General features: G+C 34.2%; 1 protein-coding gene and 1 non-coding gene across 6 annotated transcripts in view; both read left to right on the plus strand.

Moving 5' to 3' along the window:
• KTN1 (kinectin 1) overlaps window positions 1-15,348 on the plus strand; it is a 108,109-nt gene that overhangs the window by 61,501 nt on the left and 31,260 nt on the right. For all 5 annotated transcript variants that reach the window (XM_032344296.1, XM_032344298.1, XM_032344299.1 and 2 more), the window contains exons 15-28: window positions 334-402; window positions 925-962; window positions 1,108-1,189; window positions 2,037-2,105; window positions 7,906-7,940; window positions 8,338-8,428; window positions 9,122-9,190; window positions 9,812-9,849; window positions 10,714-10,804; window positions 10,975-11,043; window positions 12,116-12,153; window positions 13,000-13,090; window positions 13,167-13,235; window positions 13,717-13,754. In XM_032344296.1, coding sequence (XP_032200187.1) covers window positions 334-402; window positions 925-962; window positions 1,108-1,189; window positions 2,037-2,105; window positions 7,906-7,940; window positions 8,338-8,428; window positions 9,122-9,190; window positions 9,812-9,849; window positions 10,714-10,804; window positions 10,975-11,043; window positions 12,116-12,153; window positions 13,000-13,090; window positions 13,167-13,235; window positions 13,717-13,754 — 887 coding nt within the window. The remainder of the gene's footprint in view (window positions 1-333; window positions 403-924; window positions 963-1,107; window positions 1,190-2,036; window positions 2,106-7,905; window positions 7,941-8,337; window positions 8,429-9,121; window positions 9,191-9,811; window positions 9,850-10,713; window positions 10,805-10,974; window positions 11,044-12,115; window positions 12,154-12,999; window positions 13,091-13,166; window positions 13,236-13,716; window positions 13,755-15,348) is intronic.
• On the plus strand, window positions 5,765-5,928 carry LOC116592278. Its single transcript, XR_004286441.1, has one exon. It is a non-coding gene; the product is annotated as a U1 spliceosomal RNA (small nuclear RNA).

A 15,348-nucleotide genomic window follows, 5' to 3' on the forward strand; every position in this document is an offset into this window, starting at 1 on the left:
AAATGGCAAGTTATTTTGTAAGCATTGAATTATTCTGATAGGGTAATCAGTATGACCATCTATGAAAAATGGAAAATACTCTAAAGTCATTTAAAATGTGTGTCTCTTAATTAAGCTACAAAATCCTCGTTAGTCTTCCAAGAAAAGAAGTTCAGAGGATTTTCTCATATGATGCAATTCACAATAATTTGGGAAGTTTGCTAAATAACAGGAATTGATGATTTTCTTTTCCTATTTAAGAAATTGTGATTTGAGGCCTTCACTTTGAGACCTTTACTGAGGTAGAAGAGATGCTTTACAAGCATATTTACATATTTTTCTCTCTTATTCTAGGACATACAGAATATGAATTTCTTATTAAAAGCTGAAGTGCAAAAGTTACAGGCCCTGGCAAATGAACAGGTAGATTTTTTATAGTTGTTGAGTGTTTACGTCAGAATTTGACCTTGTCTATATACTTACTTCCATTGGAATTGCAAGCCCTAATTTCATTCATATACATAGTAAATATAATGGTTATTTGTGTTTGGTTACATGGCATATTGTTAAAAGCCTCTTCTATTTGACCATGACTGTCACAACCCACCTAGATAGTACTATTTTCATGTTGAAACTCATGTTTGATCAAATGAATTGTTCACTTTTCGGATCTCTGAAGAATCCACTAAAACATTCTTAATGTGCTGATTTGTTTTAGCCTTCTGCTATTTAATCAAAAGGGATAGTTTCATTTGGATAAAATTTGATGAGTGAGAAGTACAAAATACTGGACAGCAAAAAGTATTACAAAAATACGTAGATACTGCTTTAACATTTACTTCAAATATATGGAAATGCAGCTTTTCAGTACATAAAAATAAGGGAAAGAATGGTTTTGAGTGCTTCCTAAGAAATGATTTAATTCTCATCCCATTCCAAACGCAGGCTGCTGCTGCACATGAACTGGAGAAGATGCAAAAAAGGTGATTAGAGTGTTGCTGTACATGGAGCCATTCATACATTTATGTTCAAGTATAGTTGCATAAATTATTGCTACTCATAACTGATAGTTGTCCACATGATTTATGTAAATCTTAGTGTGAATTATTGATTTTTTTTTCCTCATAGTATTCATGTTAAGGATGATCAAATAAGATTGCTTGAAGAACAGCTACAGTGTGAAATTTCAAACAAAATGGAAGAATTTAAGGTGTGTGATTAAGCTTGTCAGCTGAGCTTAGAACAACCTACTAAAATTTTCAGTTGAAACGAGTCTAATTGTACTAGTTTTTATATGAAATCACCCTGAAGCAATGTTTCTGTAGTTTATTTGGGGATTATACGACAATGAATGTTACACTTTTTGCCTGGATTATCTGTTCTTATAATAGACTTTTGAAATTTGTTTTGCCTCAGTCTTTGCTCTACTGTGGTTTTCATTTGGTAGTGTGTGATAGTTTTAATTGCCTCCATTGTCAGTGCAGTGCTAGTTTCTGGTCATGGCCTCTCAGCTTGAGTTGAGCACATTCGTACTACTGGGGTACATCTCTTCATGTGTGTGAGATTTGTATTCTTCTTCTTCTTCCTCTTTTTTTTTTTTTTTTTTTTTTTTGCTTTAATTTAATAGGAATCCTGTAAATATTCACTTAGGAAAGCAGTATTTCCCAGAATCCATTGGCATAGACTGTTTCAGTTCTTTGAAATACACATGAAACAATTCTAAGCACAGTGTTAACACTGTTCTGTTTTGGAATAAACACATGACTGAAGTGGAAGGCTTAGTTGAAACTAGTTTTAGAGATCATTATACAGATTGTTTATACTAGTTCTGTATTTTTATATTTTGGAAGTACATTCATTGAAAATGAAAAATGGAAACCACATGAAATTTGCATTGTATGTCAGTATATAATTCACCTGTCACTTTAAGTATATTTGAAGGGTTAATATGGGTTTGAATGGCGGGGGGTTTTGTTTTTTTTTTTTTAACCTATTCAAATGATTGCTTTATCTTTTCTTAATAGAACAGTAAATTGAGGTGTTTTTTTTTCCTTCAGATTCTAAATGACCAAAACAAAGCATTACAGTTAGAAGTTCAGAAGCTACAGACTCTTGTTTCTGAACAGGTAAGGCTTTAATGAATTATAAGGCAGAAATATCTAATATTAACAAGATCTGATTCTTCTTAAATAATATCCAGCTCATTTTTGAGGAGTTTTGTTGAATTATGGGTATATCTTTTCATTGCATTTCAGTTCATCTTGTGCTTATCAAGTGTCTAAAAAAATTTTTTTCTTCCTTGAGGGGAAGCTAATGCTAACTCCCTGTTATAAGCACTTAAAAAAAGTGCCATAGAATACAAAAAAAAGTATTTTACATTCGGTTCTCAGGATAAAATTCTTTACACTTTTGGAGCCTTTTTTCTAAGGCAACATGGTTTCTTAAAAAGAAAGTGGGTGTTGATCAAATTGCTTAACCTTTTTGAGACCTTTTATTCCAAGTCTTTTACACTGAGATTTTATTTATATCATAAGCTTGTTAGATTTAAATGGGGACCTTTATGTATAGTGCTTCGCCTAGTGGTTGGCATTAAGCAGGCATTTTAAACCTCAGTTCCTTTCCGTTAGAATATTTATTTTTTCATCTCCTCTCTACCCCCTGCTGTCATCAGACTCTTCTGTATTTATAGCAACCTATCAAAACTGTAGCAGCCTTAGTATACATGGCTCCATAAACTGGAGCTCCAGGCAATGTCCATTCTATGGCTGTTCCTAAGAGTTGCCTTTGGACTTTTCTCCTACAGAACTCTTCAAATTCCAGGGTTTAAAAATACTCTAGAAACTCTTGGTATTAGATGACACATTAAAATAGCTTTGAATGTTTCTCTAATAGTGTTAAACGTGGGGACTTGTATTAGAAGCTGAAATGTAAGTTGCAGATGGTAGCACTTCCTTTCAAAGATACATGCTTTCATTTTTTATTTTAAAATTCACATTGTGCGGGCGCCTGGGTGGCTCAGTGGGTTAAGCTGCTGCCTTCGGCTCAGGTCATGATCTCAGGGTCCTGGGATCGAGTCCCACATCGGGCTCTCTGCTCAGCAGGGAGCCTGCTTCCTCCTCTCTCTCTCTCTCTGCCTGCCTCTCTGCCTACTTGTGATCTCTCTCTGTCAAATAAATAAATAAAATCTTTAAAAAATAAAAATAAAAATAAAAAATAAAATTCACATTGTGGAGGTATTAAATTGGTATAAGTAGCTCTTTTTCAGGTGAGCCACATGCTATGGAAGTATTTGTTAATATCTGTTCACTTTTCAAGAAATAATCTTATTCTCTTCCTCTTAAATATGATAATGCCTTGCATAATGTTTATTATTTTGTATATACTTTACCCTTGCAAACAAAAGGCAGTAGAGGAGGTAATGCTAAACTGATGATATTTAGTGCAGTGCGGGGACATGACTTTATGCAACTGTAATCCTAAAATAATATTTAAGTCTTACTGTTAAATCTTATTTCCCTTTGTTGTCATATAGCTTATAAAAAATTCATTTCATCAGTTGTAAGAATTGTCCCCCCTCAGTTTAGCATCTCTGAAGTCTGGATGTATCTTAGAATCTCTGCTTAGCTGGCAGCATTTAAAATTTTAGTAGCTACATAAAATGCCAGTAGGAAATGTAACATTAATGACTTGGATGAGGTAAAATGTGATTGATAATTTTTGATTTGTGTTACCTCTTGCCCAGAAAAGCAGAATGTTAAGTTGTGAGTTGGTTATAGAGATTCTGAAAAACTTATTTCAGTGTATAAGCTTTTAAATACTTCCTAAAATTAACTTCATGGAAGGGAAAACAAATGCCTAGAAATGTATGACTCTGTTGTGGGATTTCAGTATTAATGGTGCTGGTAACTCTTACATTTAAATAGAAAACTGGAATCTTTACAAATCTTTTAACTTTTAGAATCTTTTAATCCTCTAGTTCTGCCTCATTAGACAGGAACAAAACCAATAGCTTTAAATTTTTCTTTTTCTTAAAGAGAATATGATGATGATTTAAGAATTGCCATTCTAATATCTTACATAAAATTCCCCAGTATATGTGTGGAAGTTAATATTAAAAAAGAAAATCCTCAGGATGCCTGGGTGGCTCAGTGGGTTAAAGCTTCTGCCTTTGGCTCAGGTCATGATCTCAGGGTCCTGGGATCAAGCCCCACGTTGCATCTGGCTTTCTGCTTAGCAGGGAGCCTGCTTCCTCCTCTCTCTCTGCCTATCTCTCTGCCTACTTGTGATCTCTGTCTGTGAAGTAAATAAATAAAATCTTTAAAAAAATCCTCTAATTTCTACCTTAACCAAATCAGCTTTCTGATACTCCTAAGATTTCCATGTACCTGTAGATATTCTATTAGAATAACAACTTTTTGCATGAGATAGGTTTTAATGAATGAAGAATAGTTTTAGGAAGTTTAAAGAAGAGTCCACAGAACAAAATTTTATAGCTACATTTTTAAAAGAATTTGATAAGGAAAACTTAACTTTGTGGTACTAATTTAAGAGTTGCCATTTGGTAATTCTTAGAACTTTTCTTTTTAAAGCTGTCTCTTTTGAAAATAGTTTAGAAAGCATGTTAACTACAATGGTGTGTTTTGGCTGTAGTTGTGACTTAGCTTTCTCATCTTGGCAGACCAAAGAACCATCTCTTTGGCTTCTTTTCTAGTCATTTTTATTGCTATCACTAGTGAAAGAAGAGATAAAGATTAGTGTAATCTTAATTTCTTTGATTTCCACCTTTCTTTAACCCCTTCCTATCCAGCAGTCAGAATTCTAAGTGACAGTTGAGAGATGAACAGTTTAGTTATATATATATATAAAAAAAAAATTCCGTCTTTTTGCTCCATGGATTTTTATCTGGGAGGAAAAGATTGAGCTTATTGAAACAGAAACCAGTGATGGTGCCAAGTTGTTGTTTCTTCAGGTGTAGGAGACAGAAAGACAACAAATACCAGGTAAGGTAACCTGTTTATACACTAAAGAGGGCAAGGCTCCATGCTGATATAAGCCTATATGATAACCCTAATGAAGCAAATAAATCAGTTACTTACTAGGATCTCATTTATTCAAAATAAAACTTCTGGGGAAGCAAGGTTCTGACTTATCTTTTTTTTTTTTTTTTTTTAAAGCATAGGGACAGCATATTTATTCTTACTCTAGGAGATTTTTATTAGTGAAAACTATAGGGGTAGGAAATCTTTTCCTCTTTGCCCTGTTGCCTGTTTATGTTTTATTGCAGAAGAATTTATTATTGTATTAAATGTAGTTTGGGAAATTGTCTAGGGAGAATGAAATTGGATTGGGTTAGGCCAGTGATGTTTAAAGTAAAAAGGTTGGATGGATGCTAAGCTGGTCACTTTTCTGCAATTGAATATTTGGTAAGCTGATGACTGAGAGTACATGTTAAAGTGTACCTCTGTTAAAGGAAATTAATTTCATTCAGGTTTATGAATTGAGTATGTGCTAGGCACTATGCTCCATGCTGAGGCTACAGAGATGAATGAGACTTGGTTCCTACCCTCAGGAATATGGCTTTTAGTGTGGAGAATGATGTGTAACACAGAAAATTATGATGAATAAAATTCTTTAACTGTGGTACAGGGTTGGAGGAAGAGATAATGAATTCTATCTGACGGACACTAAGGGTAAAGAGGCATCACAGAGAAGGCTTGATTTGGAAAAATAGCCATCAGTTTGCCCAGCAGCTAAGGGGAAATCCAGCTGAGGGAATAAAGTGTTAATACTTACCTGGCAGGGGAGATACTATGGTCAGAAAGGTGTTTTTCCCAGGGCAAGGCTTATCCATTGCACTCCGGATGTGCTGACTCCTGCGATTTCCCCAAATGTGGGAAACTCGACTGCATAATTTGTGGTTGTGGGGGACTGTGTGTGTGCTTTCCCTTGTTTAAAAAAAAAAAGTCATGGGTCATGGCAGTGTGTGGCCAAACTGGTGTATTCATAGTTTATTGGCATGTTGTAGAAGTGCAAAGGATACAGTGTAAGGAGTAGAGAAAGGCTGGCTATAGCCCAGTCATGAAGGACTTTGTATGCTGTGTATGGACCATGAACTTGAGCTAGCATGTTGGTAAATCCCTGAAAGATAATTGCAAGGATGAATAAATGTTCTATCTAGCATTTTAGATCACTCTGGTAACAATGAGGTATTTGAATTTATGTGGGGGAGAAGTATGTAGGACTAAAGGTATAATGCAGTAAGTGATTAAGGTGCAGATAACTTGGACTTAATAGTGTTGTCTTTTTTTTAAATTGAGATATAATTGACTTATAACATTAGTTTCAGAAGGACTAATGATTTATGTGTTGATAATGTGAAATGAGCACAGCAGAAGTCCAGTTAATAGTTAACATTCATCACCATACGGTTACAAATTTTTTGTTTAATCTTTTTTTTTTTTTTTTTTTTAAAGACTACACATGTGTGAGCGCGCTCTGGCTGGGTGGGAGTTGGGGGAGGGGAGGTGGTAGGGGAAGGAGAGAGGGAGAGCGCCAAGCAGGGTCCACACCCAGCATGAAGCTGGGATGCGTGTCCTGATCTCATGACTGAGATCATGATCTGATCTGAAATCAGGAGTCCAGTGCTTAACTGACTGAGCCTCCCAAGTGCTCCTGTTAAACCTTACATGAGATGGCCATCAGCAAAAATAAAGATGGACAAAAACCCATCTTGATGAAAAATTTGTAAACTTATTGCATGATTTATATTTGTAGTTTATAAACCTGACTTACTATACTTTTGACAACTCCAGTCTCCTTTCTGGTAATAGGGAAATTTTTCCCATTGGGAAGTTTTTCCTGTACCCCTCACAAAATACTCCTTGTAGGCAACAGGCAGAGAGAAGTATAGTGTGGTATTGTGATATTTGAGATGGATGAAGCCAAGGGCCTAACCTAAGGCATTGAAGAAAAGGGGGTTAATTTTAGAATTATGTAAGAAGTGGAGTCTCAGGACTTGGATTTGGCAATGGAAAAATTAATAGTATTTGTGAAAAGGGTTATAATAGAATTGGGGGAAAAGAAGGAAACTAGAAAATTAGAAAAGTACAGATAAGGAATGGGATGGGCAGAAAAAATGTTCAAAGAAAACTCCCCAAGTCTGTTTTGGTAGGCTACTTAGCTGCCTGAAGGCTTAGGAATGCTAACGGGGAAGCCTCTCTTCTGGACACAAAATAAATTATAGCAGTGGGGACTTTTTGTGTTTCTGGAGAGATGCTGGAAGGGAAGTAGTTAAAAGTGGGGGTCAGTTTACATGTCCTGTTTTAATGCTTTACAGGGAGAATATATTCATGTGTTGCTCCTGCAACTTACAATCAGTTTTAAAACATTGTATATATTTGTCTAGGTGGTGGTCACATAATATCTACATGTTAAAAATTAATTGATTTGTATATGGGATTTTTGCACTTGCCCATATAAATGTTATACTTTAGTTTTTAATGTCAAAAATCAATTTATTAGAAGAAAGAACAAAGCCTCCTTTCTTGGTCTTCAAGGCTTTAGAGCCTTGGATTTTTTATATTCAAGGAACAGAATTGATACAGAATTAAGGCAGATTCTCTTCTTTATTCTTAAGATTTTCTTTTATGGCAATTAAAAATTATTCAGAAGGTACTGATTCATTTTACTGGCTCATACTTCATCCTTTTCTGTGTCTTTTGTGTAGCTGCTTCTCTTTTGTCTTGAGTTTTCTAAATTAAATAACACTTTAATTATTAGCAGTCTTCAAGTATGGCTCACCTTCCTAAATTTTGGTTCTAATTAAAACTAAGCAATTTTCATAGAATCATATTTTTAAATTAGTTTTACATCATGCAAACTTAGTAAAATTAAACATTTTTCTTTTTGGGGTGATTTTTATTTTAGCCTAATAAAGATGTTGTGGAACAAATGGAAAAATGGTAAGTTTAAGTTTTTCTTTTTATATTTTAATGACTAATTTCTACCAAATTTGAGATAACAGAATTATTAACTATATTAATCTAGATTTTTAAAGTGCTCTTTGTACTTCATAATGGAAGTATGGTGGCATGCTGTTGATTGGTTTGATTTGGGATTACAGTAGGTTTGTGGTGTTAGGTGTGGGAATGATTTTATTTAGGCCATTATGTATTACTTGACACATTTTACTTATTGGTTAAGAAGTACTTTTAGACCATGATCAGAGATCTCAGAAACCTTTCTAGAAATTAAGTTTATAAGAAATGAGAGACACAGGAGTTGATTGATATAAAATATTTAGCAGTGATAGTATTTACCTTGAAAAATGGTTAATATATTTTAAATTTATGATTTCAGTATTCAAGAAAAGGATGAGAAGTTGAAGACTGTAGAAGAGTTACTTGAAACTGGACTTATTCAAGTGGCCACAAAAGAGGAGGAACTGAATGTAAAACATTTTGTACATTTGTTTTCCTTGTGAGTTTGTCTGTAAACATGAAGGGGATTACTGTAAATTAAGATTTTTTCTATAACTTTTAAAACTTAATATTAGTTATCCACATTTAATGAATATATTATTTTTTTCCGTTAAACTTAACATTTTATTAGTAATACAAAAATGCATAGTTGATTGTAGCATTCACTGTCTTAATGAAATACTTTTTTTTTTCGGTTTGTAATTAATGCTTCCCCACCTCCACCATGCCCAGATGAAAACTAACAGATTTCATAAGTTCATGAAATAGTATTGGAGGCCAGGGAAAGGAGAGACTCCTGTTCTGTTCTGTGATTATCATTAGTTCTAACTAACGTGATTAGGACAGGGTTGCTGGAAGAAATGTTAAAGATGTATTTGAGTTTAGGGGGAGAAATGACTTAAGTATACCACTTAAGTGGTATACTATGTGCTCTTGAGGTTGTGGAAACATAGGTAGAAATATTTGTGGGAATAAATGAATTAAAAATTCATTTGAGTATCTCCAGAAGTTACAGAATTGTAGACATGTGTGACAAAGAGACTTCTGGGTCTTCCAGAGAGGGAAAGAAGCAGCTAAAGAAAAATGAGAAATGAGGATATTTTGAAGATAGCTAATTTTTTAGAAAGTTAAGAGTGTGTTGTGCTTCTTTATCTTTGAAAAAGGCAATAAGAACAGAAAATTCATCTCTGACGAAAGAAGTTCAAGACTTAAAGGCTAAGCAAAATGATCAGGTAATGTATTCAGTAGATCCTGCAACTGTTCTCTTTTTAAACAGTGCACAAACCTGTTCTTTTCAAATAGAGCAAGTCTGTTGTTTATTCCTCCTTTCATCAATGTGGAATTTGTCAGTCATAGTTTTAATCTGTGAATGATTAGTGACTTGATTAACAGTACTAGAAGCTGCAATTTTTTGAATGCTGACTATATACCAGACACTGGGTAGCATACTCTAGATAGGATGTCATTGCTGCTTACTGCAGTTATAAAAGTTCTGAGTGTACAAATGTGGAGAAAGACTCTAAATAACAGTAGAAGGAGCTATCTGGAATTAGGCAATTTCCTAGTTCTGTTTTCTTCTTATCTGGTTAGAATTATTCATTAATTGTAACATTGTATCTGTTGATTTTTCTTTTAGCCTACACTTTCCATAAGTAGCCTTAAAGCTACTTACTTTCAGAGTGCTTTTCATTTTCATAATTAGAACATTAAAAAAAACCTAGAAAGAATTCCTGGGTTTATTGTTCTCATTTAGATTTTGGTATAATAGAAAATTTAAGGATAATATACTCTCTGTTTCTGAATTCATTAATATTTTGAGCAAATTGCTAAGTAGGATACTTTCCTATTTCCAGGTTTCTTTTGCATCTCTAGTTGAAGAACTTAAGAAAGTGTAAGTGGTGATATTTTTAAACTGGTCTTTCTCTTTTGGTCCATTTTCTTAGTGCTCATAGATCTTGTTTTGTGCAATTTAGATAGCTGTATGTTAGTTTAACCTTCACTCTAGAATTTTTCACTGCTGGATTAAGGGAATTTCGTTGTACTTTTCTAGTGCAGTGTGATTGCTAAAACATTTCGTAATTCCAATTTTTTTCTTGTGGCATCGAATTGTTAATTTTCTGTTTCTGCAGTAAGAATTGAACTACTAAAAAACAAAACAAAACAAAACAGGATATACTGGATATAGAGAGCATTTATCCTCTTCTTGACCTCTGTAAAGTTTGATGCCATAATTGTGTATACATTCTGCCACTGCTTTCAGAACTCTGGAAGCCAATATTGTTGAGAGAAACTTGATTCTTCCCGGTGTTTTTCAGGGTATAAGTCATATCATTCTCTATGCACTTTTGAAGTATTGTGTGTATCTCCTTCTGTGTATCAGCTTTAGCCATCTGGTATTTACTGATTAATTCTCATTTAGGAATACTTCCCTGCCATCTCTTTCTTAGACAGGGTGGACAGAGGCCGAGAATCTTAAGCAGGCTCCACACTTAGTACTGAGCCCGATGCTGGGCTTGATCTCAGTACCCTGAGATCATTACCTGAGCCAAAATCGAGAGTCATATGCTTAACTGACTGAGCGACGTAGGCGCCCCTCATTTAAGAAGACTTTTAAGTATCTTTTTCCCTTCTTATGTGCAAGCTACTTTGCTATTTTATTTAAAATGGAAAGAGTTAATTTGGATGACCCCTGTTGGTGCTATTTGTTTATGTCTTGATTTCTATTAAAGTTTAATACTGCATTTCTTCATCTAAGGATTCATGAAAAGGATGGAAAGATCAAGTCTGTGGAAGAGCTTCTGGAAGCAGAAGTTCTCAAAGTTGCTAATAAGGAGAAAACTATTCAGGTATTGGGAGAGAGTAAACTGTGTGCTGGGTTTTTTCTTCCTTTTTTTTTTCCCCCTTGTTTATCAGCTTTAGTGAATATCATTTAATTTCATGTGTTTGTCTGACATTGCATTTTATGTCAATTTCTGTGTTTCCATTGTCCAATTTTGTCTGTTTTGTCATTGTCAAGGATTTGAAACAGGAAATAGAGGCTCTAAAAGAAGAAATAGGAAATATCCAGCTTGAAAAGGCTCAACAGGTAAAAATCCCGGAGCCATAGCATGACAGATTTGTTAGTGTATGTGTTTATGAGCTGTTTGGTTTTTTTCTTGTTACTCAGAAAAAAACTTTTAGTAGTGTGCTGTAAGTATTTTGGGTTATGTGCATTTTTTAAAAATGTATTTTATTTATTTATGCCTGATTTGAGAAAGTATTCTTGATATTTTATTCAATATATTTTTTAACTTTTAAAAATTGTTTTCTGTACTAATGTTTCATTTTAGTTTGCCAACTTAAACAGAAAACAGTTTGGTAAATCTTTTTTTAACCTTTTTTTTTAATTGCATGGATTAAAATGTTTTGTTATAGAATATGTATTGCTTAACTTTTGCCTATAGAACAAAAGACATTGAGGGTATTTCAGAGGTAGCCGGAGATTACTGGACATAGATGGGGTTTGGTGAGTTTAATCTGATAAGGCTTCATTGAAAAAGTAAGATTGCATAAAAGTGAGGATTCATCCATTCATTCCACAGAGTTATTCAACAATATTTCCTGAGTTCCTTCTGCTTGTGAAAGCACTGTGTTAATGATTTAAGATCATGTGTTGAGAGAAACAGGGTATGATGAAAAGATCACAGTTCTCTGATATAGATTGAAAGGTTAGGAAAATCTCTTGAGGAACTGACATCTAAGCCAAAATCTGAAGGAACTTGTGAGAAGACAGTGGAAGGTAAAAGTTGGTGTTGAATAACTGTATGATTTTAAAAAAAAAAGGACAGTGTTGAGTACTGTTGAGTAGATGACATGGAAGACTGGAAAGAAGAGCTCTGATACAGTAGAGAGGTATATGTACAGTTAGTACTCTAATTTTCACAACTTTAGCTTTACCACATTATTTAGACTTATTATTCCCATTTTTATTTTGTTACTCTTACTGGCGTTGGAATCAAAAGAAGTCAAAATCCAAACACATCTCATTTTGGCATGAATAATTCAGCTAGGATCTTTGTAATTTGAAGTGTACACATTTTAAAGTTTATCATAAAGCATAAGGTCATTTGAATGGATTATAAATAGCCTTTTTTCTGCTTTTTCTTTTTCTCTTTCAGTTATCTATTACTTCTCAAATTCAGGAGCTTCAGAACTTGTAAGTACCATTTCTTTCATTGCCCTTTAATATCTTTTTCCACAGGTTAAATATAAGTATGTATAATTCAACACACTATAGTTATAATGAAAATCAGAGCTGCTTTTTATTTAATTTCATACAGTATTTTTAGGAATATGAAATTATATCTCAAAATGTTATCATAGTTTTATGTTTTCATTAGGATTTAACTTAAGTTTTTTGATGGAAATGGGGGTAGAGTGGAAAGTCTTATTTTTCATAATCTATAATCTGAATATGACCTTGGACTGAGATATTGCTCTTTGCCCATTTTAATAGCCACTGTGAAACTGACTATGTATTTCATAGCCAAACCAGTGGTAATACGCTGATTTCCTGGTATTGGTTTAAAGAAGATGATATGGAGTGAGAGTAGAGCTACCCTAATTTATTCAGTATCTGGATCTGCAGTGATAGATGGAAGTTTTTTCTTTAATAATCCTATATTTACTTTCTTAAGATTTTATTTGAGAAAGAGCACACAGAGAAAGAGAGAGAAGACACAAGATGAGCAGGGGGAGGGGCAGAGGAAGAGAGAGAAGCAGACACCTCACGGAGCAGGAAGCCTGGTATGGGGCTTAATCCCAGGATTCTAGGATCATGACCTGAGCTGAAGGCAGACTCTTATTTGACTGAGCCACCCAGGCACTCCAATCATCTTATACTTCTTAATTTATTATCTGCAAAATCTTGTATGGTTTTTTACTTAAAATATTTATTTTATGTCTGTTTACAATCTAAAATCTACTTCTCTAATCGTCAATAATTTTGGTTTGTATGGTTCTGTAATATTTTCACTGATAGTTCTTATTAACTTATTTTCAGATTACAAGGAAAGGAAGAACAGATGAATACCATGAAGACTGTTTTAGAAGAGAAGGAGAAAGACCTAGCCAGTCGAGGAAGATGGTTACAGGTAAGAAGTTAAAAACAAAAGTAAACACCTTTTTTATACTTGACTGTCAGTTCAATTCATACCAATTCTTTTTCAGGATCTTCAAGAAGAAAATGAATCTTTAAAAGCTCATGTTCAGGAGGTAGCACAATGTAACTTGAAAGAGGTATAGTATAAATAGATTACCAGCACATTACATAAAAAGTGAGGAGTCTGTTTTATATTATGTTAGAAAATAAAGAAGTTAGTGTACTCTCTTAGTTTACTTGGCATAAAAATTACTGTACTGTAGTTGTGGTGTTGTTGATAAAATAAGTTAAATTTTATCTTTTTCAAGTCTTTCTGCCTGATTTGTTGGCCTAAGCCTAACAGCATTTCCCATCCTTACTTTTTGAGATTGACTCTTAAACTTACCTAAGTATTTATGTTTAATTGGTATATTAATCTGTAATCCTTAAAGAAACGGATGTACAAAATCCAGTTAAAGTTCATTCTATCTTTGTAGATAGCCTAATTTTAACATAAAATTATGTCTTTATTTTTATGTTTCTATTTTATTGGTGCTTTATATATAGTACATATACTTTGTAGTTTGTAATACCTGATCTTCTTGATATTAGAATTAAAAATGTGAATCTCTTCCTTAGGCATGTTCTGCATCACGATTTGAAGAACTTGAGACTGTGTAAGTATAATTTTATACAGCATTTCAAAGAGGAAGTTCTCATTATTTTGCAGAATGTACTTGAATACCATGAGTTTCTTCTCAGTCATTTCTTGTTAAATTAGGAATTAAAGTCCTGAGGCATATAAGCTAATAAGTCTCTTGGTGTAATAAAAGAGAGTGCTTTCAGATACATGGGGATATTATTCTTTCCAAGCCCTTCAAACCCATGAACCAAAAAGATAATCTTAGTTATATCAAACCCATCAACCAGAAGATAATCTTAGTTATAACCTTGATGAAGATTATTTAATCTCTAAGAAATAACTTGCTTATTGAGAAGAATGGTTATCTGTTTTCATACCAGTTACTGTGCTAAAGAATAAAAATATTGAGTCTGATCAGCACAGAAGGTACTACTAGTCTTAATAGATGTTCATCCTAGAAAATTTTTGTATTAAAAAGTCTGTTCTCTTAACTTTAGCTAACTAAATCAGTTCACAGTGGTGAGAGGGATATCTGGACTTCATCTTTTTTGGCATACTATAGAATTACTTTTAAGATATTTTTGCTTTGCTGTGATGCCATCAATCTTTTTGGATGTTAAAGAAGTGGCCCTTTGAAACTGTGTCTTTAAAAGTAAGATATTGAAGATATTAGGTCTTTGTCTTTATGAGGACAAAGGAGATGTCTCTATTCTTGACACTAAAATTCTCATTTGTACAGCTAATTGTTTATCATAGGGGCATTGTATGGTTATCAAGGTACTTGTTTCATTTGCTAATAGAAAGCTTAGAGACACATTTCTGGCCTATTTGTAGTAGGTATATAAATCATTAAAATATGTGCTTTTTTAAATTTTTATTTTTATTTACTTATTATTTTAAGATTTTATTTATTTGACAGAGATCGCAAGTAGGCAGAGAGGCAGGTAGAGAGAGAGGAAGGGAAGCAGGCTCCCTGCTGAGCGGACAGCCCGATGCGGGACTCGATCCTAGAATCCTGGGATCATGACCTGAGTCAAAGGCAGAGGCTTTAACCCACTGAGCCACCCAGGCACCCCATTTTATTTATTTATTTTTTAAAGCGTTTACGTATTTATTTGACAGACAGAGACTACAAGTAGGCAGAGAGGCAGACAGAGAGAAAGACAGAAGCAGGCTCCCTGCCGAGCAGAGAGCCCAATGCAGGGCTCGATCTCAGAACCCTGGGACCATGACCTGAGCTGAAGGCAGAGGCTTTAACCCACTGAGCCACCCAGGCGCCCCAAAGTATGTGATTTTAGATCTATTTTTGCATCAGTTTTCTTTTTTAAAAAAAATTAATAGGGGCCCTTTGGTAGCGCAGTTGGTTAAGTGTCTGCCTTCAGCTCAGGTCATGATCTCCATCCTCCGGTCCTGGGATGGAGTCCTGTGGCAAGCTCCCTGCTCAGCAGGGAGTTGGCTTGAACCTCCCCGTCTGCTCCTTCCCCATGCTTGTGTGCTCTTTGTCTCAAATAAAGAAATAAAATCTTTGAAAAAATAAAAAAATAGAATTAGGTTTGTGGGGGGAGCAATTGTAGGTTTACAGAAAATTGAGAAAAAAAGTACAGTTTCTATTTTCCCCCCACCTCCAC

This window comes from Mustela erminea, chromosome 5, assembly GCF_009829155.1.
Source record: "Mustela erminea isolate mMusErm1 chromosome 5, mMusErm1.Pri, whole genome shotgun sequence".
Lineage (NCBI taxonomy): Eukaryota > Metazoa > Chordata > Mammalia > Carnivora > Mustelidae > Mustela > Mustela erminea.